The 26,549-nt window shown below is 33.7% G+C and overlaps 1 protein-coding gene across 11 annotated transcripts in view; it reads right to left on the reverse strand.

Annotated features, from left to right (window-relative positions):
• The window catches only part of DENND1B (DENN domain containing 1B), a 244,053-nt gene that overhangs the window by 78,660 nt on the left and 138,844 nt on the right, over positions 1-26,549 (reverse strand). For all 11 annotated transcript variants that reach the window (XM_008538111.2, XM_008538110.2, XM_070602421.1 and 8 more), the window contains 3 exons: positions 17,458-17,558; positions 11,379-11,424; positions 6,447-6,548 (listed from right to left, as the gene is read on the reverse strand). In XM_008538111.2, the coding sequence (XP_008536333.1) occupies positions 6,447-6,548; positions 11,379-11,424; positions 17,458-17,558 (249 nt within the window). The remainder of the gene's footprint in view (positions 1-6,446; positions 6,549-11,378; positions 11,425-17,457; positions 17,559-26,549) is intronic.

A 26,549-nucleotide genomic window follows, 5' to 3' on the forward strand; every position in this document is an offset into this window, starting at 1 on the left:
TCTTCCCCACAGCAGAAGCTTTGTACATCCTGTTCCTCCTCTTCCCACTTTCCTTGGTTTACTCATAGTCATCACTCGGGCCAATTCTGCAAACAAATGTTTTGACACATTGAGCTTGACTAGACCACAAAAGGCTGATCTGAGTTTGTAGACTGGGAAAAATGGCATGTCAGCTTGGTTACAATTATTTTCACTTCAGCTTACTTATGGAAGAGATGGCTGTCAGTCCACTAACATCCACTCTCCCTTTCTTTGGTAATAGAAATCCTAAGTTTTGACTGGTGCCTGATAAACCTAGCTGGGTTAACCCAGTTATTTCCAACATCCCTTGTGACTTGGTGTGGCCACATGGTTGGGCTCAGACAAACGGAATGTGAGCTCCAGGAGGGCAGTGTATATATCATCCTGTTCACTAAGCTCCTAGCACAGTACAGGCATATAGCAGGTGTTCAATAAATATTTGTTGAGGGGCCAGCCCCGTGGCCCAGTGGTTAAGTTCTCGTGCTCCACTTCGGTGGCCCAGGGTTTGGATCCTGGGTGCGGACATGGCAACACTCATTAGGCCATGTTGAGGTGGTGTCTCACATGCCACAACTAGAAGGACCCACAGCTAAAATATACAACTATGTACTGGGGGGCTTTGGGGCAAAAAAAAGCAGGAAAAAAAAAAAGAAGAAGAAGAAGATTGGCAACAGTTGTTAGCTCAGGTACCAATCTTTAAAAAAATAAAAAATAAATACATATTTGTTCAATGAATGAATGAACAAATTAACAATTTATTCTAGGAACACTTTTACATTAATTTCTCTAGTTAACTGGATCAGTAAATCTGTGATGGGGCCCAGGAGCATAATTCACCAAGTCACTAGGATAGCAAGATTTGGGAACTGTTATTGTGACAGTGCTCACAATATCACACACACAAAAAGTCTCCTGAATATGGAAAAGTCAAGAACTTAAAGGACTAGAAACAAATGGGAAATAACTTTTAAAGCCAAAATCAAGGTCTTTACATTTAAAAATATATATATATATACATATTAGCAGTAAGAAGAGAGAGAAGCTTGCTATTAAGATGATTCAGGAAAAAAAAAAAAAGACATTAGGAGAAAGGCTAGGTAATTTAGTTGGAAATGAAAAGCCATGAGAAAACCAAGGAACTTCAGGAGCACTTACGATCACTAATAAGAACAAACTGTAAATCAACTTCAAAATGGCGAAAGCACAGAGATACAGACAGGAGGCTGCTAGCGCCCGGATCACTGCAGCGGGAGGGACAAGTTCTCTCACTCAGCTGAGAGAAAATCACAAAGATCTTTTAAATCTTGGGAAGCCCCGTTAACTAAGGTTTTCTGTTTTTGTTCTGTTTTGCTTTGGTATTTAAAGTTTATACCAAAAAATACCCATCAAGAAAATAGGAAAAATAGCAAAATCTATAATAGTTTACTTGCAAACAAAAAAGCTTTTATAAACAATCATATCTCTGAAAACAACTATTTAAAAGAATGGTAAGTTTCTGCAGACACCCAAAATAGCACTCAGAAGCACAATGACTGCCATCACAACATGGTCTCCTTTTCCAGAGAGGAAACAAAAAGTTGCATTCATAGCCAAAAGAGTATATATTAAACATGCCTCCAGGTTTCTTCCTTATATTACTATGAAAATGAGATGAAAATATCCTTATAAAATGTTCTAGGAAGTACTCTAAAGAGGGACTTTAAAAGCAATGTCTACTTACAACATAAAAGAAATGCAATTCTATTTCCCTTCAATCATTCACTGAAGGCCTCCTGTTTACAAATCACCGCACCCAGGCTGTGTGACAGGGCAAAGCTCACCTAGACGTCTGGATTCTAGACGCTGGAGACAGAGCGAGCACGACTCCACTCTCCAGGGGCCAAGGGAAAGCAGTATTTTTATCCTCATGTCTACTCAACTAAAGAAAATGTTCGCCAAGTTACTCTAGAACCTGAATGAAATTGTGTTATTTTCCTAACCTGGTCACTCTAGAAACTTGTTGGAGACTTTGTTTACTGTTAAATACGATAAGGATTATAGCAGAGCTGTGGCAAACCTGGAACTAATATAATATTCTCTGGGGCATTTTTTTTCTCTATAACATATATTATGAAAATTTAACATATTAAACCTTCATGTTAGATTAGAAGAAATATCCAACGAATTAAACATATCTATTGACTTTGTAAGGTTGAGAGTTAAATTTGTCTATATACTTTAATTTTTTTTAATTGATTTACAAAAATTCTCTAAAAAAGCCAATTCTTTTCCAAAATTATTCCTAACTTAACTCACTTAAATGTAGATATCTAAAAATTTTACTGAAAGTCAGAGTTTTGGGGGGTTTTCTCCAGTTCTTTAGACTTTTAATGATTTTTAGCGATATAGAGCAAATTGTCTTTCCTTTTCATATCACAATAAAACCATTAACTTACTCCTTACTTGAATGCCTCACTGTAAGATGCACGGTATTTCAGATGACTCCATTTTATAATAAGGTCTTTTCAATGTTTTAGTAATTAAATATGCTTCATACCAAATGCAGCTATCCTATAACATACCGCAGTCTACAGTGAATTGTAGAATAACTCTTAAGTGTACACATTTTCTACACACACTCAGAACAGAAAATAGAAAATCATTTTTCAATAGTATTATACATAAGATGAAAATCAGTTTTTAAAACAGTGCTGACAATCCTAACAAATCAAATACATCGTACTGATATCTCTCTAGCAAGAGTAGAATGGAGAGTAACTCACTACGCTGCAAGTCATGTTTTCACGAGACGGACCATGGTCTAGTGTTTGGGGGCTTAAGTCTGAGGATCAACCTACATGAGCTACAGCTTTAGAAACACCATTAACAGTAAACTTTCTGTGCTTTCATCTTCTTATCTAAAACAGGAATAAGTATATTAACCTGTCTCAGAGGATATTATTTCTTACAATCTAATGAGTTAATATTATTTAAAAGACAGTTAAGCAATATAAGCCAAAATTCACTTTCCTAGTACTGAATATTCTAATGTATGTAACTTTTTCAGATGTCAATTCTAACCTGCTTTCATCTACAAGATTTAGTTTATAATTGTTTTAGCAATATTCACATGAAGACAGATTTCCTAAATCTCATCACAATTCTAATTAGCTTAATTTTACAAGTGGCTTGCTCTATTTATTTTCAAAATAGCAACAATTTTCCCAATTACTTTTAAAAATGTTGATAAAAATTAAAATGAGCAGTAATAGCTTAGAAATACAACATTTAAAAGTATTACATAATTGAAACTAAATTTGTATATATTTGGAATGGGAGGGTCTCAATAGAGTGTTTTCTTAAATTAAAATGAATTCATTTGAGATTTCAAATGTTATATTTAATCCAACTGGTTCTTTTTTCCCACACTTAAAAACATACTGCAATAACACTAACTTCAACGGATGTTGTTACATAGCCCTAAAATTTACTTTCTTACTTCAAAACACTGAAACTACATATGTTCGAAGGTATCTGCATTTGGCATAGCCACTTAAAAAATAAAATCACAATGTATTCATAGACAAAAACTACAAAAGTGTATTTTAATGGATCTACTGCTTTTAAAAGTTATTCCATGTAATAATCAATATCGTTAAAATCACTCCCAATAAAATTTGGGTTTTTTTCCTTTTTATGATCCAAATCTATAGTGAAATGATGAAATCGAAAAACAAGTGTTCTTGTCAGAAGACAGGAAGAGAGTTTTTTCCTCTCCCTTAAGGAAAACAAAGGATTTCTGAAAGCTTTGCCCTGATTTATTTTTCCAATTTTAAATACCTTAAGAGTAGCGGAACTGCTACTGGCATGGTAGTATTTCTAACAGTCAATAAATCTAAAATATTATGTGTGAATATTGGAATGAAGCCATTAAGAAGATTACAGCATGGAACACAGCAGAGGGTCCACAGGAAAAAAGAAGTAGTAATTCAGGACAACTGTGACCACTGACCTCTGAACAGCCAAGACCACTGGTCAAGCTGACACAGTAATAGAGTGCACATGCATAGAAAGTCCTCTAGCCTGTACGTGTAATTTAAATGCTTTGGTGAATGATTTTAAAAGGTCTCCATCTAAATATCAGTTAATTTATTAAATAATCAAACAATACCAACAGAAGTATTTTTCAGGCTTCAAGTATATTTTATTAATTCAAATCACAAAAAATTCAGTAAGCTCATTTGTGATTTTAACACGCCTCACTTAAAACATTTACAATTATAGAATGATGAAAAAGCTAAATTTATTAGAGATGGGTTAAACAAGCAATTACCTAAAATATTTTTAGAAAATGACTATCACTTTATAACATCTCATACTTCTAGTCAATAGTCATAGCTCCAGTTCAGAGCTATTTACATTTATTCATGCTTCAAATTTGTCTGCAAGTCTGTGGCCCCTAATTTCAAGCATACATAAAGCTATATCTACATCATCTTGCAGTGTTCCTTTCTATGAATATTTTTTACTATTTCAGTTATGTTTAGTTAACTGTTGCTTATAGGTAAACAAGAGATAGTCCCACGTTGTCATTTTATATATTTAGGCTTTTATATTTTGTGAATATTGTTTGACTTCTTCATATATTTAAATAAATGTTTTAATAATCTAATTCTACTAGGAAACTAATACTCCTCAACTAAAAAGGAATCAACCATCAAAAAAATTACTATTTAAAGATTGTTTTTCTCAAAGAAAGAATCAGCTGTCATTGAAGCTGACTATAAAAATTTTAATGACACAAAAAAGCTGATTTCTTTCTCTCTTTTCTTTTCTTCCTCTTTTTTTTATTTAAATAAACAATCCTTTCTCCTTAGGGCATTAACAGTAGGAAATACATGCACCTTAAGGAGAATATTCTTAAAAGTTGGGACTTTATTTTCATAATTATTTCTCTATCCAATGAAGAATACTTTGATGGATTTCTAATGAATAACTCTAATCATTTCTAGCAGCTTCTGCAAAATTTTTATAATGAGGCAATCTGGTTATAATGAGCTAAAAAGATAATAAAATTCTTCACTGGCCTGTGTTTGGATTTGTTCACACATAGCATAAATTTTACTACAGTAAGATAAAGTAGTTCAATTTAATTTGTTTCAAGGTCAGAAACTATTTTAGGTTTTGATAGGCATAAATAATCTGACTTCAACTTTAAAATCATATTTTTGCTATCATCAGGCATATAAACAATCAAGGCTAGTAGTACTGTATTTTTTGAGTTTGAGATTTTAAGTTCACTTTTTCAAACTTACTAAAAATAATTTCAAAGTACTTGCAATATTACATAAAAATATATTCTGAAGGTTTTTTATTCCCATATTTTAATATCCCTGAAAAAAGTGGATATTTTTAAAGGGCAGTTATTTCAACTATATTATCAAGACATTTTTAAAGAGCCGTTAAAACATATACAGAAATAGTACTAGTCTGCATTTTTGCTCTGTTCTAAGGAACACGAGGCCAAAAAATGCACTTTTGGAGACTATTTAACATGAAATACAGAATATATCCTATTATAAGCTGCAGACACACACATGCACACACACAGAAACCCTCTGCAAGATCAAAGACCAGAAGAGAACTGGCACTTAATTTATCAGCCTTTACAGACAAAAGACAGTTTTCGTCATTTCAAAAGGATCAGATGTCTTTTATGACAAACTGGGTTTGCAGTTTAATTTACAAATAGAATTCTAAGTAAGCAGTCTTTGCTCTGCCAAAGCCAATGACAAACATTGTAGGTTTTCATTCTTGCAGCCCTCAGCAGGATAGAAAAGATTAAAATAAAACTGAAATAATTTAGAGAAAACAAATAAATGTTTCAGAAAGTTGAGGGAGATCAAAGCCAGAATTTTCTGACCCCAACTGTACAAGCATTTCTTATTATATTGACCAGTGCCATCAGATCATTAATTAAAAGGAAAAGCGCTGGCAGGTGGCAAGGAAGCAAAAGCCGATAATTGGCCCCCTTCTTCTTCTTGCCTTCAAAAACTCGCTCATTCTTTTGCAAGACATGCTACTAGGCAGACAGAAATGCCTACTTTGTAATATAATGATTAAGATGAGATGAAGAGACTTACGTTTAAAGAAACTCTGCCTAATGAATGCATCCAGCTTTTTAATTATGATCCTACTTTTACGATAAGGAATATCATGTTCCATGCAACATCTCCTCAACTGCCAAAAGGTAAAAATATTAAATATAGAATCTCCATTGATTCCTCTCACACCCCGTGCACATACCCAACCCTTTCATTTCAGACAGAGAAAGTAGGAAAAATAACTCTTGGTAATTTAAAGGTCCAGGAGAAAACATATAAATATATATATATATATATATATATATATATATATGTTTGCCGCAAAATATCCTTCAGACTTACCACATCACTCGGCAGGTTGCTCAAGTCATTAAATGGTGATTCTAAAGTGTTTGTGTCAACATTTAACATAACCACATCCTCCAATGATTTATTTTTCACTCTCTGTTTAAAAAACACAATTATAAATAAACATCTTAGTATATTTTCCTTCCAAAACTATAATGAGCTTAGAAATGTAGAGAAAATTATGTTAATACATTAGACTTGGGCAAAGAAAAAAGGAAAGCTACATTATAAAAGAATATAAACAATCTTACCTTATAAGAAAGAAAATTTATCTACAACTGTACAAAAAGACTGGCTAAAAATGCTTAAAATAGAATGTTTGCTCATCTAAACATATTAATTTAGTTTGGAGATACTGAATATAATTTAACTACCAAAGAGCTATCACAACAAAGACACAAAACAGGCACAGCTACACTAAACTGTAAAAACTTCTTTCCTTTAAATTTTATCAACTGAATTTCAATCCTATGATACAGGAATGAAGAGAGTGGCCAGCTCTATACCTGTTTTTAGCATAAATCACACTGCAGAGCTAGCATAAACCAATAACTATGATTACAGTAGTAAATTAAGTTTTAAATTAACAAATATTCTCTCTATATTTCCATATCAACTTGTTATAAGTTGATGATGAGGACTGAATAAGAAAAAATGACAGAGAGGGCAGTTATATGGAATTCATTGTTAGCAATATTTATCACACGAATTTCAATACAAAGATCAAATTTAACAGCCTACCAGATTAACTATTTGACTCATTGGTCTTATTTGTTTGATAGCTTAGAAATGGAACAAATTTGTTCTCAATGTGAACAAATGATAATAAATTAGAATTTCATCAAATTTTTCATCCTTAAAGAAAGGAAATATTTATGGCTTATTGTTCCTATTTAAACTAATACATATCCTTAAACAAATCATATAATTCTATTAGTCTTATTTAAATGATAGCAAATAGTATCATTCCTTAATGCCAATAAGTAAGGTGCTCATTAATGAAACATATCCATCCACTCAGAATTTCTTAACTGTAAAGGTCAACTAGGAATAGATCAATTAATCTCAGTGCACTATTTTTAAAAGCAACATTCTAGAACAATAGCCATTTTTGAGAATTATAATTTAAACACCTTAAATTTTAAATTGGCCAAACCAATTTTTTGTTTCAAGTTGATCAAGACTAAAATTTCTCTAATCCATTTAGAATTTCAAATCTCTGCATATAAGGTAGAACGTTAAATTTGCTAGGGAAATAGTAGCCTCGAGTAGGGAGTTTTTATGTGTTAAGAAGGCCATAATGTCTATGTGGAATATGAATTCTCAGGGGGACCCATATTTCTAAAAATCCATCTTGTAAAAGACCTAATTATTCTAAAGTAAGACTCAGAAGATGGCTGTTTCTAAGAAATTAACAGAGAATCACTTATATTAGTGATATAATTGCCAAAAGATTTATAAATAGACTCATTTCCTTTCCTTTCCATGTATATACATATATGTAAAAAAGGTTTACATACATAAATATGTGGTTATCTATAAACTAACTATAGCATAAATATAAAATTAACCTATTTATAAGCAAAAATACACTATTATTAATGGTTTGGAGCACTATTATTAATGGCACTTGTGTGGGAAAAGTATGGCAATTTTTATTTCCATCTTCAATTCTAAGTTGTACTTTTAACAGAAACTGTAAAGATAATCAGAAACCTGATGTACTCTTCAAGGAATGAACTGAGTTCATCTAAATAGCCTAGAATAATGGCTATGTGATCCCAAAATGTTTTGTGATGACACTAACACTGAAGTCTGTATAAAGGTAATTCATATTAATATGAATGTACACTTCTTTCAAGGTTGCTCTTAGTTTTCAGGAGTCTGATAATAGCTGAAAACTAAATTTTGTTCAAGGGACCACTCAGTAAGAATGGCGAATATATTCATTTCAATAAATCAATACACTGAGATACCCTAAAATGAGAACAATTCTACATAAGCAAAAAGGGAAAAAATAGTACATGATTGAAATCTTTACAAAAAATTTGGATTAATGTCAGTATTTTATCTATGTTTTCCCTCTGAATCAGGTTTTCGCTACTTTTTTTTCCTAAATAAGAGTGGAAAGTCATACGGTATATAAAAATGGTACCACTTTCTCTGTCTCATATTTTTATATCTCATAAAATTCACAAACTGATTTGGATGGGGAAAGAGTAAGAAAACATTAAAAGAGAATTTGCCTTTTTCTTCAAAAATAAGAAAATAATATTAGGACATGGACTGACAGTCTTATTAAGAACAACAGTAAGGTGCTGGAGGGGGCGAGTCTCCCTCACATCCTCTACACACAACCCTTCCCTGCAACTGGACTACAAATGTACACTGTGAACGAGGATGGAAAGAAATGACACAATGGCAGCAATCACACGATCTTGTGAAAGTGGGCCATTTTATTTAGAATTCTCTGTATAATAAAATAAATAATATTAACCCTCACATCTGAGCCTCTACTGATTTATTCCTAAGCATTTACAGGCTTTAGTCTACTTTGAGTTCATCCCTAAAACTAGTTTTCAGGTAGAACAAAATGTCATTATCCTTTATTTTAGGAGTAAATTTATATTTTAAAATGAGACTGCTAGCCATCTTTTACTCATGACTACATAAAAATAATTAAAAGAAAGATTTAAAAGGACATTAATTTCATTTCTTTGGACAATTATGTTTAGAAGTCTTCATAAAACTGATAAAATGAGTTGAAACTATCTTGAACGAGAGAGTAAGAGAGTATTTTGATTCTTCCAAAAAAAAAAAAGTTATTTGTAATTGCAGCCAAACAAAATGTAAGCAATTACTCAGTGCAGTCTCATACATAAAATATGTAAATAGATGTGTCTACATTTTAATTATAATACCATTTATATAAAATTAAAACGCAGAAAACATCAAAATTTTAGAGAAAAAAGATCTACCTAATAATGACATCATAAGAATGGAACTGCAGGATGTGTATCATCTCGTAATAGATTAAGGAGAAAGTTACTAAATGGTACCCAACTGGTTTAAAGACATTCCTGAAGTTCCTCTTATACTTTCTCATTCACTATTGAACCAAATAAACCAAATAAAGCTGACTATTAAGACAGTTCAATAAGTCCAGTATATAAAAGATGTTGAGATTTCAGGTAATCTAACCACGGCTCTAAACATTTGCATGTAATGGTAGGAGCCAATTTAAAGTTAGAATGGACTGTTTCTCTAAGACAATACTTTAACAAGTAAATAATTCTTAAATTTGCTCCTTAAAAAAAATACTGATTTTCTCTATGTGTCCAACAAATATGCGATAAATTTAATTGAATATATAAAACATATTGTATGTTTTCTTTCTACAATATTTTGCAAAAGCTAAATCATTTGTTTTAAAAGTTGATATAGAATCATTTCACAAAAAAACAACATAACATCAACAGGTACAATCAACAACTTTAAATATTTTTCATCTGCATGAATAAATACATTGTAAAAATTACATATTCTGTTAGATACATTAAACAAGGAGAGACGTGCACTAATACCAAAATCAAATTTGATGACTTTTTTGAAATCATACCAAGCAACCATGGTTAGATTTTGTATAAAGTCAAACTACTGACGAATAAAATGCAAGTCATATATTCCACAATATAATAGATTAAATACCTATTCATTCATGTTTTATGCTATACAATTTTTCCTTTCAGTGCAAGTACCTTGGCACGTAAGAACAATTTCTCTAAAAATTAACAAAATATAAAGAGTCAGAATGTTATCCAACCCAGACATCAAAATTAAAAACAAATTAAATCTACTAAAGAAATTCATTAAAATATATTCCTTATTAATGGTTAAACAAACAAAAAATGTTGGCCTAGCATTTTGCAAAAAGGAAAAATGACCAAACCCAGAGCACACGTAAAAGTCCATAATTCAGGACTCCTATAAGAGCATGACTCTCTCCATACATGATCCTCAGGAGTTTTAAAATAATCAGCACGATCTTCCTTGATCAGCAAAGCGAGGAACGATGGTGTATACATAAGAAAACCAAATATTTCTCATTTAGGTTGCTCGTTTAGGTTCAAGTACAATATATGCAACCATCAAAAACAGAAATTTATTTGAATAAAACTGAAATCAGCCAGCATAATGAAGCCATACAACTGAGCTAAGTCTTTTGTTTTGATCATTTTTTTATAAAAAGTCCTCTCTCTGTAGGAAATCTGGAAATCTCACTGATTTCAAGTTAAAGGTGTTTAAAGTTCAAGGTTTTTCACTATGGTGATGACAAGTGATAAAAATCATTTTGGAATGAGGTGATGACAGTGCAAAAAATTACTATATTCTAAATCCCCAATAGGATTGAAATTTTTTTTTTAATTTTAAAGCTATATTCTAATTTAAAAGTTCATGAATAGTGTATAAAACATTTTGAAAAAGTACACTGATAAACTGGATCATAATGAATTTTGAGAAAAAAAAAATTTCCCTTTATGACCCATAATTACATAAATTCTAACTTTCAAAATACCGGTCTGAAAAAGAAATAGGTATAAAATATTCCAAATGCCATGAAGAAAGTAGTTGATGAAGAACTAAAGTTTTCAGTATTTAAAACTTACCTATGACTTCGACCAATGTAACCTATTTTCATGTGTTTCATGCCACTGAAGATAGTCATTTAACATACTAATTAAATTATTAGTAACTCAGAAATTATCTCAGTATTACCTTTTTGAAAATGATCATGTAAGTATACTGTAAATATGAAATTAGTCACTGCTTTGTACTATTCAATTGATATTCTTTCAAAACACAACTGCTTTAACTATTACTTTCATGAATAAATTTATCATCATCTCATGTCTGAAAGATACTCACCTCTATGAGGCTGGAGTGTATTCCAATCAGGTATGGCATTGGGGCACTAAATTAAAAAAATATATGTACATATTCATATAGTTCATTAAAACTGAAACAACAATATAAGTAATTCAGAATGCTTAAAAAATTAAATTTATTAAATGTGCTGTTCTAACATAGCATATTATAGATTTATAATGATTTAAAATCATTCAACATATAACAATCTAAATTTAATCTTAGAGGCTACTAATATACTCAAATTAAGGTTGATTTACATAAAACTCACAAAATCCTTCATAATTAAATCAAGAGTTGTAATGCTTAAAAAAACCTTTTTCTATTTGAAAAGACCATTAGGGTCTAGGCCATAGTCTGAGTTGAATCTTTTCCATATACTTCATATCAAATATATCCTAAATAATCATCAAATTTATCCATATTTCTTTCGCAGTTTTTTTTAGTCAAACAGATTTTTATTTCTATGATTTTCTTACTATGTCATCACTGTTTCATACCTACTACATCGCCAACATTTTTTGAGTCAGTTAGTCACCAAATATTTACTGAGACCTACTGTGTGCCAGATGCTGTTTGGGCACTGGAGCTCCAAAGATAAACAAGTTCCTCCCCCACTGTGATCATTCTGTTTCTGTGCTATCTTTCCACTCATGTACTTTGTCTTTTCTTTAAATTTTATACATTCATATTTATCCCACTTTCATTTTTATTAATGAAATAATTTTAATACATCTAAATATATTCAAATAAGTTTAAGAACGATATTGAATTAATTAATTCAACACATAACATCTGGAGCATACCAGGTGCCAGGACCTGGGTTAGAGGCTGGGGTAGATAATAAACAAGAAAGAATAAATGCCCTTGTGGATTTCATACTCTACCAGAGAACACAGACATTAAATAATTTTTGTAATACATAAAATCAGACTTACTAGTAATTTCAAAAATTTCTCATGAAATACAAGAAGAAAATTATTCAACTTGACATTTCAAAATTAAAATATTATTTAACAAGCAAACATGAGAATGGACAGAAGTCTACAAAGGTAACAGAAGATATGCAAATAAATAGCTATTTAAAAAGAAAACGTTTTTTGACATTTCTTTTATAGACATTTTTGTGTTATATTTAATGCAAACCTTTTCTGTTAAGGAAAACAGATCACCTTCTTTCTCAAAGGATTTGCATAATTTTCCAAACTTCATTGCCATTAGAACAGAGTTGTCCAAGCTCCTGCAAGTCTACTTTGCTACTGAGAACCCGTCACAGATGAAACTAGCAGGTACCTCAACAGATCTGCAGTGTTCAAAGTCACCTCATGCAGTCCAAAGTTCATTCAAGGATGGCTAACCACTAACTTATATATCCAGAATTCACAAAAAATAAGACGGTTGAAGTTCTTATTTTACTCCTCATTAGCCTGTTCATTCTCTTATTGTACTAGATTCTAATTCCCAGTTGTCTTTGCCTTTTGTAGCTTTGTTTCTTTCTATTTTTTTCCTTAATTTTTATGCAACAGACCATCTGGAATTGATCTGATATTCTGGATATTTCAATTGACTGAACATTGAGAACTATTTATAGGCCTTGATATCCTTAAGACTTAACATTTTCTGCCTTCAAAAGGAAACAGGAGGAATAAATGTGAACTGTTTCACTTTTGCTTAAATAAGGGAAAGCTAGTTACTTCCCTAGTTTAAGTTCTCATCTCTGGAATCCCTTCTGGGACTCCACAGAAGACATAAAATACATGTCACTAACTATTCCGGGCTCCCACGACCGGGCTGAGTCAACTTTCACAAAACAGGGTAGGCAACTCCCAAGATTTTACATATATCAAGGCACATTCAAAATAGTATAAAATTATTATGAAGTTACTGTGCAAACTTCCAATTCGCCCCAGGTTAGGTTATCCTACCCACAAGATCTATAAATATTAAAAGTCCATGGAATCTCAAACTTCAAAGCACATTTTAATAAAATGAATATTAATCAAAATATTTAAGCCGTCTAAAAATAATAATAATGTCCATTTTACAGATGTTTGAGGAACACTGAGTGGATCAGCTTTCAAAAAATCGGAGCCAAAAGTCATAACTAACCTACTGAAGTCTTGATGACATACATCTAAGATAACACTTTCAAAACTTGATGAAAACTAGTTATCTCTTGAAATATAAACAATGACTTTACAGAAATTGTTTAACTATATTGAATAAAAATTCAATAAAGAGTTCTTATGCAGAACTTAACAATAAAGTAACCTGAAACTTTTTGTATGGGATCACTGGTATCCTATGTGTTTTATCTCACTAATTTCTAACAAAATTCAAAACACACAGATGTTAGAACTGCAAACATTATTAATCTACAGCATAATTTCCTAAAATAATTATGATGTTTGCAGAATATAGATTTAATTGAATATGTTTCTTTCCCATGAAAACTGGATTGTGTACATCCTAATATTAAATCAGCCAAATCTCATGAAAAGTAATTTTGCAACCCTAGCTGAAATCTCCTAATTAGATTAGAGCGTTAATAAGTCAGGAAGAGATCCTTGGTAACACAGATGTTTTATCATCCATGTGCAAAACTGTCCTAGATCTTTCTGTCAATGAAGTTATTTTGCAAAGATGGAATACAGAAGGCTCTATTAGGACTGCTTCTTCTTTTTGGTAGCAATTAATCTTTACTCAAAAATAATTACTATGTAATAGCCGTTTTTTATTTTTAGATTTTCTTACAGAGACCACCCATGGGTTAGACTGTAACAGGAGTGTATTAACTTAGGGTAGTCTAACCAACATAATTTTCCATTTATTTTTTTAAAAAACTATTCTCTTAGAAGCTAAATCTGTTACTTTCGTGGAAAGAAGAATCAGACAGCCTAAATATAAAAGCGACTCAACTATTCTTGAACAAATAATGAACGATTGTAACTTGACCTGTACTAGAGCCACACCCCCTCCTAGGTGTTTAAGTACTCAGGAAAGAGTGACTGGCAACATCACAGATTTGCCACATTAAAGTACTCCATTTTTTTCTGGGTTTTTTTTTGTAGTAAGAACACCTAACATGAGATCCGACCTCTTAAAAAATTTTTAAGTCAACAATACGGTATTGTTAACTATAGGCATAAAGTTGTACAGCAGATGTCTAGAACTTAATCATCTTGTATAACTGAAACTTTATACCTATTAAATAGAAACTCCTCATTTTCCCCTTATACTAGCAGATTAAGGGAAAAAGGCAGATGGGGGCACTTCCTCCCAGGAGCCTTCCCTATCCTACCAGGCAGTGAGGGCCTCTTCTTCCTAGGTATTCCCATCCATGTTTCTTTTCTATGCCTCTGATAAAAACCTTACAGTCTTGCAGTATTACTCTGTGCTTGAGTGTGTGTGCGCGCATGTGTGTGCACTCCATGCCTACAGACATGTGTATGTATGTGTGAATTTCTTCTTACCTGTGGATCCTTCAAGGGCAGAAATTCAGTCTTATTCATTACGTTACATACTCACAGCTTGGCAAACAGCTGTTCACTAAATGTTTGATGTACAAATGGATGGACGGATGAACGAGCTAACAAATTAGCAAGCCTTATCAATAGCCCAAGATGCGATATTCATCCATGGTCACAAGATGGCATTATGGCTCTCCACAGTCTATGCCACACCAGAGATACGAGGTGCAAAACCAAAAATAATTCCAGAAGCTGGAACTACCTCAGGAATTGGAAAGTCCCAATCACCTTGAGTTGGTAAATATACATCTACCCCTATCAAACCTTCCTGGTGCTATTTTTGAAATGGAATACAAAAATTTCTTTATTCAAAACCCATGATACTGAAGGGATAACCTCTAATATTTTTCTACCTTTCACATACAAATCAGCAAGATTCTAGGATCATTTGCAAGGATGCAAAAAGAAGAAAATCATTTTCCCTAGGAAATACGTCCATAGAATTTTCTGATAATAGACGAGAGCTAGAGTCTCAGGCAGCTATTTCTAAAAGTAAATTATATTATACTGCCCAGTTCCTACGATAGAAGCTGAGCCTATCACCATGACCGCGAAGTTCAGGAAGTTTCAGATAACTCCTTGTTTGATTATCACTGCTGCGCTCTCTAGACCAGGGAAGTGTCTGGCATGGAGGCTGTTAGAACCTGTCCTAAAGGCTATTTCAGACGTTAGAAACTAGTAAGAAAATTCAAGTGACTGAAATATGAAATAAGCTTTCTTCATTACAGTGGAAGCAGCAGAAAAAGAAAGACTTGACAGCAGGGTCTGAAAGTATCGGGAAGATATCTCTGGAAAGAATTGGAACAGAACTACCTACCCCATAAAAGAGTTTCTAAACAACAATATTTTATAAAGTGTTAAACATGTAATCATTACAGAGAATTGCACTTAAAAGGATGTTACCTCCTAAGAGGTCAGAACATTTTAAGAGAAAAAGTAAAATGGTACTTAGACTATTATGATAAAACATAATTCTAAACCTCATAATTAGAAGTGTTAGTTCTTAAACCACTAACAACACATATTTTTAAAAATCACCTATCAATATATTTTCAAATACTTTCATAAAGAATTATTTAAAATAAATGAGTTTTAATTACTGAGCACTATGTACAAAGATCTACTGCATATGTCAACATGAATAAATTGCCGTTCCTGCCTTCAAGGATGCTAATATATTCTAGGTATGTTGGTCAGAGAAAAAAACTCTAAAATGAATACCAAAAGAGCCTATTTATAATCTACCTTTACTCTCAGACTTGTGTGTGTGACACTTCACAATAATTAAGCTGTAAACCTACAGTCTCCTGCCAAACTGTTTCTTCTTTCCAGTACTCAAAGGACAGAAGGGCAGTGGTAGGTCACTGGGAACCTACTTCACAGCACTATCAACACTAATAATATTACCACGCTGTGAAAACACACAATACATTGGTATAATCAATATGTGGCCAAATACATGTGTTTTCATTACAATCACTTGTTCTGAAGAGGACTAGTCATAAAAACTTAACAGAAAACCTCTATGTATGAACCTAAATCATCTTAATCCTTAAATACTTCAAAGTGATCTGCTTCTCATGAATAAGAAAGTTAAATAGATACTTTGATTCTAAAAGAGCTTTGTTTTTTATTAACATTAGTTGTGATATAAACAAACACATTATGGTCAAAATTATTTCCTTCTGTGTGTGTGTATGTGCAAGGTTTAGAGGACAAAATCTCATCTGATTTCTTAAGAGTTAAGGTTTGCCTGCGAAGACAATTAGGCAGTGAAGAGAACGCGCTACCCTGCGGTCCAGGAGGAGGTCCCCAGGCTGCTGCGTGGAGTCTCGCCAGCCTAGAAGCCCGGAGACTCTTCAGGGGAAGAAAACAGGGAAGTTCTAGAGGGGCAGTTGAATTCAGATTGGTGAGATCACCGGGAGTTGTTTCTAACGCCAGGAAGCTTTTCAGAACTACTCCCAACACTTTCCACGTTGCTTTCCATAGTGGCTTAAGGCTAAAACTTTGATTTAAACCAGAAACTCAGGGTATCCCTGTATTAGAGGCAGCCTCTCTGCTGGTATGTGGTATTCGGTGTGCTAGGGAGGGAAGGGGGTGAAGGGAACGGTGTCCTGAGGTAAAGGTAATGAGTGTGCGCTGATAGCAACAGTGGGTTTCTGACAGACTCTGCAGACAAATTCTGAGACCTGGGATACTGACTTCTGTGACTGATACTACAATTTCTCAACAATTTTTCTAACCACAACTAAGACTGTATCTATTTCTATATATGTATTTAATTATCTAAATGAACTACTAAATGACTGCAGAAGAAACTCACAGAATCTAAAGACCTTTATGTTTGCCAAGTATAAATTTTCACTACCTTTGGAAAGAACTACTCCGCCCTTCACAAAAGCATCTCTTACTACTTGTTTCTAATCTCTAAGTCCAGTCTCAGAGAATTCATTCATACATATATATACCAAGCTTACCTAATCTACAAATAAAGAGACGTTTTGTAATCATGAAACCTGGATTGAAAGGAGTCTGGTACGTCAGCTTACCAGCAGTAGTCCAGCAGGTGAGGAGGAAGCACTGGGATGTATATGTGCTGCCAGTACATTGGGTAGAGCAGAGCAACTGATCCATGGAGACAGGCAGTTAACTAAAATGTGTAAAGGATAACAACAATAAGTAGCCGCTGACCCTCCAAACAAAAGGTACGCTCAAGTTATCAAAGATTAATGATGATCATCAAATAATTTAATGACCTAAATTACGTTATCTTTACCAAATCTGCAGATAAAAAGTCTTATGTTTCAGAAGCCCCTCTGAAAAATATATAAACAGCAAAAGTCTCTTCTTGGGCATCCTATGTAGACAGATATAACTATCTGAAAATACAGTGCCTAGGGTTGAAACTTAGAACATAAATAAAAGTAAAACTGAAAAATCAGGTGAGCATCTCAGAAGAAACTGTAGGAAATTACAATTTGTGCAGCACAGTTTGCGCATCACTCAGATTAATATACCACGATTAAATATGGAAAAGAAGAGAGGCCGAAAGCTCCTGAGGGATATCATTAGGGCAAATTGCCAAAGAATGAAACATGAGCCAGTCAGGAGAGGCTGGAAGCTGCAAGAGTACCAGGGGACTTGAATGTTCGACAGTTGGAGCTGTAGTAATGTGTGAACTGCGGGTTATGGTATCAAGAGACTCTGTTCACTGACACATAGAATGTCACTATTGACCAGCAAACTGCCCAAGCTTGACAGCTGTACTACAGGAAGCCAAGTATATCATAATTTCATATTTAAACTGTTCATTTCAGATTAACATTTTGTTTCCTAGCTTTATATCACAACAGCTGCAAATATATTGATGCTATCTTAAACGTAATTGCCATTTTAATCGTTCTGTTTTGGCAAGCAGTTAATTAAATATTTTTTAATGCTTAACAAAGGGATATCACTTTTTTTCTTCCCTTCTACTGACCTTCCTCAGAATTCTTTCATGCAATTTTCTTTACGTTCTAAATTGTTTTTTTAAGTGTTAAGTAATTTTTTAGTGTTTAAAGCATTAACTGAAACAAGATTCTTCATTTTAAGGTTTTGCTATAGTCTGCATTTCAACGTTACTAACAAAATCATTTTATTTGACTTGAAAATTAGAATTTAAAAATAAAACCAACTGAAAATGAATCACAGATTTTCTATAAATCATTATTTCTATTTTATTATACAAAGAAATTAAAACATACACATAGTAATAAAATTAACTTAAAAGGATAAATGTATACAAAGCAATTCAATCTTAATAGCAACATTTGTCTATATTTAAGTGTAAAAATAGTTGAAATAAAAAGAAATCAATTAAAATTATCTAATCTGAACCAAAAACATAAAAGTTTTGATTAAAAATATACTCATTTCATCATATTTATTATATATTTTTCCAATTAAATTTTTAATCAGTTTTATATGGCAAACAATGTATTTTGATTCCACTTAGGATGCTATCATTAAAGGGTTTAGTACTTTGCACATACAAGCTTTCCTTCAATAAATATTATTTTTAAAATTCCTCAATTAGAGCATACAATATACCACTAGGAGGCATTCAAATACTTCTATTTAACAACCACAGACCACAGATTTATCTATCTTATATATCTGAACTAGGGAAACAAAAATGGGCTTGATCTAACGCGTGTCAGATTCTCGGAGAGTTTTCAGGTACTCCCTGGTTGTATATTAGACATCTTTAAAGCTTCAGTAACTCTTTCCATCCCTTCAGTGTAGCCTAATGGACTAAAAGAGCTATGTAGGTTTGAAAGGCAGCTAATTTACTCAGTTTCTTCATCTGCACATAGATGACTTTTAAAACATCCCATTTAAAACCTTAAAGAAAAGGACAATATTCTTTTTTTATTGTTGAAAAAATAACTAGCAGTCTAACAAGAGGAAAAATACATTTTCAAATGAGGAATTATAATATGGCTAATTTATTTTACTGGGCACACCCAGAGTCCAAAGTACTCTATCAAATGCTATATAGATACTTTCCCTGTGCCTTAATGGTCATCCTTAAATGAAGTTATGAATTATTCACTAATAAGGCACAAAATTATCTGATGAATGTGATTGGTTTCTCAGAGGACAACTTCTGTGATGATAAGCAGAGTAACAAAATTTCTGCAATGGCCAGCATTTAGCAGAAGGTTATCTCTGCTAATCAAGATCTTCCAAGAAAGAAGGAAGCTCTACAGAAGCTGGCAACTACCCCTCCCTAACCACAGCTTCTGGCCTAAGCAACTAGAACAAATTATTTAAAGTCACATAGCAACAGTGTCAGGTTTAGGTGGAACTATAAGGAATTTGCTTTTGCAAATATTGATTCTGTTAACTGAGACATCCAAATGGGGATTTCCAAGGAAGGCAGAAGCATACCAAAAAAGACGGACTCCCCCATACCCACTTAGCAGCAGATAATAACTATGTGATTAAAAAACAGAGAAAATACCATTATAGTATAATTTGTAGAGGAGATAGTAAAGTTCTAAGTAAAAAAATATAATCAAGAAAAAATAAATTTACCAGGAAATTAAACACAGTTCTATCTAAGTTGTATAAGATAACAATGAAACATATCATAGACAAAGTCAGAGCTCTGCCACTAAGAAGCTGTATGGCCTCTGGCACATCTGCAAATATAACCAGATCTCAGTTTCCTAATCTTTAAAATAAGAATTCTATGGCGGCCTGTAAGCATTGTCTCTGACAGATCTAACATTGTTTATTCTTAAATCAGATCAATTCTAACATTTCATATTCTTGGTAATAGATAAGGATTTTTTTTTCCATACAGGTGGTTAACAGAACATTTTAACTGGACTATAATTCAGATCCACCTTCAAAATATATCTAAAGATCACCTCTAAAAGCTTTAAAGCACATTTGGTAACTGCACAATTAGAAGTATAATAATTTACTTTCAACAAAGTCTTTGAGTGCCTACTATGTGCCATCATAAACCTTTACTACACAACAGGGACTCAGTTCTAAACAGAAAGAAGTCCCTGTTTTCATGAAGCTTACATATTAATGGTGAAAGCAAACAACAAACAAGTGAAGTATCTATGATGACAGTCAAAGGTGAGTTCTGTAAAGAAACCCAAAGCAGGGTGACAGGCAAGAGAGTGATGGAGGGGTTCTTTTAGAAAGGAGGGTTAGGGACAAACTCTGATATGGTGACATTTGAATTGAGACCCAACTGAAATAAAGAAGCCAACCAATGTGGATCTGGAGAGAAGAGTACTCCAAGCTGAGGAAACAATGTTCTCATAGGTCCTGAGATGGGATAGGCTTGGCATCTTCACAAAGCAGTAGGGAGGTCGGGTGATCAGACTGGAGGAGGTGGGAGAAGAGGCAGGGGATGATGCTGGACAGGCAAGCAGCATCAGGGTAGACAGCCCTCTGGGGCACAGCAAAGACTCTACATTTTGTTCTAGATGAGATCTGTCCGTATGTGTCACAACAAATCATTTACCTAGAACATTCTGAGAACCATGCAAATTAAGGAAAATAAACTACATACTTCAGAAGTTTGGTTTGAAAAACAAAGTACTATAAAGAAATGAGATCAATTTATATAATTATATACATTATCTATGATATATTGAATCATTCAGCTTAAAGGGAAATGACACTCATATTTCTTTGGACCAGAATTACTCAGGATTCTACGTCTGGTTTGGGATAGGGCTACAACTCCACACTGCCTTTCTAATATTCCGTCAGCTACTTCTTTAATACCACATTGTCCTTCATGAAAGCAGAGGGCAGGAGAAGGGGTTCAGTGTTTGACTTAGAGCATACGCCAGGCAATACACCCTGGAATTTGCAGGAATAATACATTGCTATAACTTTCTGAGGAAAACAAGTTTACCAAAAAAAGGCTTAAGAAAAAAATTCCTTATCTTTGTTAAATGACATATATAATGCACATATAATTTCACAAAGCATACTCCATACATTGAAATGATACAGTCCCAAAGTACTAACTAATGAAAAGTAAAATCATTGGGAATGTTTCTTTCCCATGCACCACAATTATAAAATAAGTACATATGGAAACCATGTGAAGAGACAAGAACTGGGGCCTGTGAAATCAGAGAGAGAAACCTGACAACAAAGGTTGGCAACAGTGAACTTCATCATAAAATAAAGGCACTTGACTTCCAGTTCCAGGCCACCAAGTCTAATGCAGATTCTGTCACTGATGATGATAATAATAATAGCAAATGTTTATATAATGCTTATATGTGCTGGGCACTACTCTGAGTACCTGATGCACTCAGATCTAATCCTCACAACAACCTTACAAAAAGGTACTATTATCATTACAGTCACATGTCACTTGACGACAGAAATACACTCTGAGAAATGCATCGTTAGGCAATTTCATTGTTGTGTGAACATGATAGAGTGTACTTACACAAACCTAGATGGTATAGCCTACTATAAACCTAAGCTGTATGGTAATAATCTTACGGCACCATTGTCATACATGCAATCCATTGTTGACCAAAATGTTGTTTTGCAGTACACAACTGTATTTCCGTTTTACAGATCATGACACCGCAGCAAAGTTAAACCAATTGCCCAAGATCACACAGCTAGTAAGTGGCAAAGCCATGATACTAACTCAAGCAGGCTCCAAAGTACAACCACCATTATTCTAAACTGCCTTTTGATATAAACAAAGATTCAAAATTCCATTATGAGAGTCTGAATAATGTCTACTGGCTGAAAATATCTTACCCTAATTATATACTGGAGAATGAGTCTCTGGACTGAATAAACAAGAACAGTTGATCTTTATAAGAAAAACTCAGGGTCTCTGATAGAGATCCAATTTATAAAACTTTCCTCAGACGTCAAAGTCTACAACTTCAACAGATTCTCTCAGAAAATGTTAAAAAGATAAAATAACTGATAAAAATTCTACAAGTTGTCACCTCAGTCTGCATCTGCAAGTACATTTAGTGAGAAGCTAAACCAAAGCTTTCCCTTTGTGATATGAAATCTCGTTTATCTTTCGTTCTTAAAGTATATTTATTAGAGGGAATCAGCCTACTAATAAAACTAAGCAATGTTTTAAGCAATTAAATAGACATGTATTTTGAGGGGGAAATACTGCATTATCAGATGCCCAAGAGACAGCAAATTATCCATCTAGAATGATAACCACAATGAAAAACAGTACAATTCTAATTCACACACTTTACAAGTAAAGATCTCATACTGACACATCGCCACTTCCATTATTCTAGTCTCCATGTCTCTCAGACAGATTGTGCCTCATTCTTACGTAGAAGTCCTACTCACTTCAATAGAGCTCTACCTGAATTACTGAGGGGCAGATTTATGTCCCCTAAAACTGTATTTATGCACAAAATCCAAGAACTAAAGATTAGAGACTTCATTTGATTTTTAACTGAATCAATATTTAATTTGGAAATTTAAACACTAAAATAACTATAAATATAGACAATAAATTGCTGCAGATGGGAATGTGATAAATTCCTCATGGAACGAAAAAAATTTAGTGGAAAGCATAAAGAAACCATCTGTTTAAACACATTTAATTTACATTCACATTTAAAAGTTTAGGCCAAAAAAGGCAGCATCAAGGTATTTGAAAACTACAAAGTTATTCCAACTATAACATACTCTTACTTGAGTAAAATTCTAATGTTCAAATTAAGTTATAGTTGTAAGGAGATGTTTGGAGAAATAGCAACTTTATATAATGAAAAGAGACAGTATTTGGTTGTGTACTTTTTAATGCTTTTTATACTAAAATGTTACTTTATACTATATTCTCTTTCTTCATCCTATAGAATGGTAAATTCTGCCACTTCATTACTAAAAATTCATCTTAACCTCTTTCCAAAACACTCATGTCCTTTGGAGAGTTCTAATCATCTCACATTTGGTCACTGGTGTATTAGCTTTTCCTAGCCAAATGAGTCTAAATTATTTTTGCTTGCAGGCTTCTTTCATATATTCATTCTTTCATTCATTTTACAGATGGGGAAACTGAGGCAAAGTGAAACCAACTGCCCAAGATCACACAACTAGTAAGTGGGACACTACACGTGACAGGTACCAGGGATCCAGTAATGGACAAGAGAGGCCAGAATCTCTGCCCTCCAGGAGCTTACATTCCATGTCCCATCTACACACTACCACGACTGTCATACCAACTGCCCCTCAATTCTGCATTTCTGTAGCTGTCATGTTACACATAAATGCTAATGTCTTCAAACATTTCCCTACAAGACCTTTCCCTATTACTAAACTTACTGCTTTCCAGTTCTCACTCTCAAAGTCAGTTCAATAGCAGTTTTGCTTTTTCTGGAGAAGGCCTACCTACCTTTCCACCAGGTGCACTAGCACTGTCCTAAGACTTAAGTTTAACATAGTGACTGAATCAAATAAGATCCCTTCCCTGAGGAGTCTAGTGTCTAGAAACACAAGCGGACAAGCAAGCAGTGAAAAAATTTAGGAAGAAAGTTTGGGGCCAGACAATGGACAGCTTGTAATGCCAGATTAAGGAGTTTTCTAAGCAATGAGTAATCATCCTTAGATGTTTTTGATTCTTAAGGATTGAGTAATTGTATACAGAATGAATAGAAAGGAGAAGAAAGCGGGAGGTCTAAACAGAAGGTATGTGTTAGCACTAAAAGTAGTATTAAAAATGGGGAAAAGGGACAAATGAGAGATTTTATGGATAATTGACTGGACTTGCAAAGAGAAGGAAAAAAGTCCCTTCAGGATAGGAGATTAGAAGCTCTTAAGGGAAGGGTACTATATGAGGGGCAGAGTGTAAATATGCATTTGGTGGTAACAAGATGGTCCTTGTAAAAGGCAAAATTGCGTAGAAGATGAAAGCATGTACTCTGGAGTCAGATGAACCTGGTTAAGCCACTTACTAGTTCTACGGCCTTGGGTAGCTTACTCCTTCTAAGTCTCAAAGTCCTCATCTTCATCTGTCCACTGTGGATAACAACTGCCCTTACTGAATAGGAGGTGATGATTAAATTAATTTAAATTGCTCAGAAGGATGACTAGCTCATAGTATCCACTATATACTTCTTGGCTATAGTTACTCCTATCATCACCATCATCATCATCACCATTTTATGTAAACAGAGATAATGCTAGCATTCAATATATACGATCTGAAAACAATATTTGTGGGAAGAGGTAATTGCCTGAATTAAGGCAGTGGGCCACTAGAATGGAGAACAGGGGTCAGAGAAGAAAGGATTAAGGAGGTAGGATCTATAGGACTTAGGAGGAGAAGACAGAGGAGAGGGAGATGCCAATCACCAAATCAGTCCTACAGTAGGATAAGGAGATTATGGGGAAAGATGATGAATTCCATTCAGGAAATGTTGACTGACATATCCACAATGAGTTAAATTGCAGCACATAACCTAGGAAAGCTCATCAGAAGAGAAAAATTTGTCTAACTGCAAAATGAAAAAATGTGTACTTTGTAAAAACACAAAAACACCCCACACTGCTCTCAACAGTAGTTTTACTAAATAAACAGAAACAATACATATGTTTTTTCTTATACTTAACATTGATAATCACTAACACTACAAAATCAAGACATTCTATATAGAAAATTTCAAAGTAAACTGAAATCTTCTGAGGTTACTGTGGAGATCATAGCAGTTGCAGGAACAAAGCTTATGGAACCTAGTGAATGAAAACTTAATATACCCTTTGCAGAAAAATATGCTCTTTTCTATGAACAACTCCTCTTATCACCACAAGAGCTGGAAGATACACACACCTCCATCTTCCTGTCTCAGAAGCTTCCTCTGTCTACCATCCATACATATTTTCCAACAAAGTGCTACATGATGCCCTCAACAGTCTTATTTCCACACTCCAGTCACATTCACTTAGCACTGAATGAAAACACAATGTTCAGCAGAACACATACATGTCAAATAATACACTGGTAAGGAGAAGTACTATCTACAGTTTCAGCTGACATAATTGGTTCCTACAGGCTTTGGGAAGAATCAAAAATCTAAAAATTGTTCCTAGAATCTCTCTCCCTGAGAGGTCTTGATGAGATTTTTGACCTGCACCACTCTGCTGCAGCTTTAAAAACAAAACAGGCAAAAATATACTTCAATAATCTTAACTAGGAAATAGACCTGCCTTTGTTCTCTCACCAACTATTCAATTCTTAATCTCCAGAAAGATTCCCTGTGCTTCAGGTTTCAGATTAAATGCTGATACAGGTGGCACCATTAAGAGACAAATCAAGACTATGTAGAATCCAGATGGAGAGGTTAAAATCCTCTGGATTCCCCTTCAGTCTAACTAAACCTATAAAATCTACATTTTAATAGCTGATTTTCCGGGGATCACAAGATTTCTTTTTGCATATGCCCTTGATGGAATTAATGAGAGAAGGAGAGAAAAGCATATGCTAAATGCCTGAGGGCAACTGTGACAAAGAAAGAAACCACAGTTGATTAGCACAATTCCAGCACTCACGGCATACTGCCTGCTCTAAATATTCCAGAAAGAACATGCACCACACAATCAAATCTCTGTAACTAATGTGCTTATAGACTTTAAGAAGGTGACATTTACCAACTAAATATTGGTCAAAATAGTAGCTAACATTTAGACATCTGCTTTAAAGAGGCATCTCTTCCACCTGCTTCTAGAGGCCACAGAGATACACTCTAGTTAACATATTACTGACAGGATGATGAGAAGGCTCCTGTCAGATGCTGGCCAGCCGGGTGTTTGAGACAAAATGCACGGCCCCAGCTGACTAGTTAGAGAAAGTCTGGTGAGGTACAATTATGGAGGCATATGACAAGACTTCATGCCTGACTGATTTGAGAACCGATGACACGGCTTTAAACAGCAATCTTCCCTACCTCTGGTCACAAAACAGCAATAAGTCAACTGATATACTCTTGTAATATCATGATTTATTCCTTTGCTTTGAATACATGAGACTCTGGGATGATGTTCTGCTAGTCTACTCAAGATTCACTTGGGGCTTAAACATCTAGGGCCTGCCTACAGCATGTATAAAATCAAT

Source organism: Equus przewalskii, chromosome 31 (assembly GCF_037783145.1).
Source record: "Equus przewalskii isolate Varuska chromosome 31, EquPr2, whole genome shotgun sequence".
Taxonomy (NCBI): domain Eukaryota; kingdom Metazoa; phylum Chordata; class Mammalia; order Perissodactyla; family Equidae; genus Equus; species Equus przewalskii.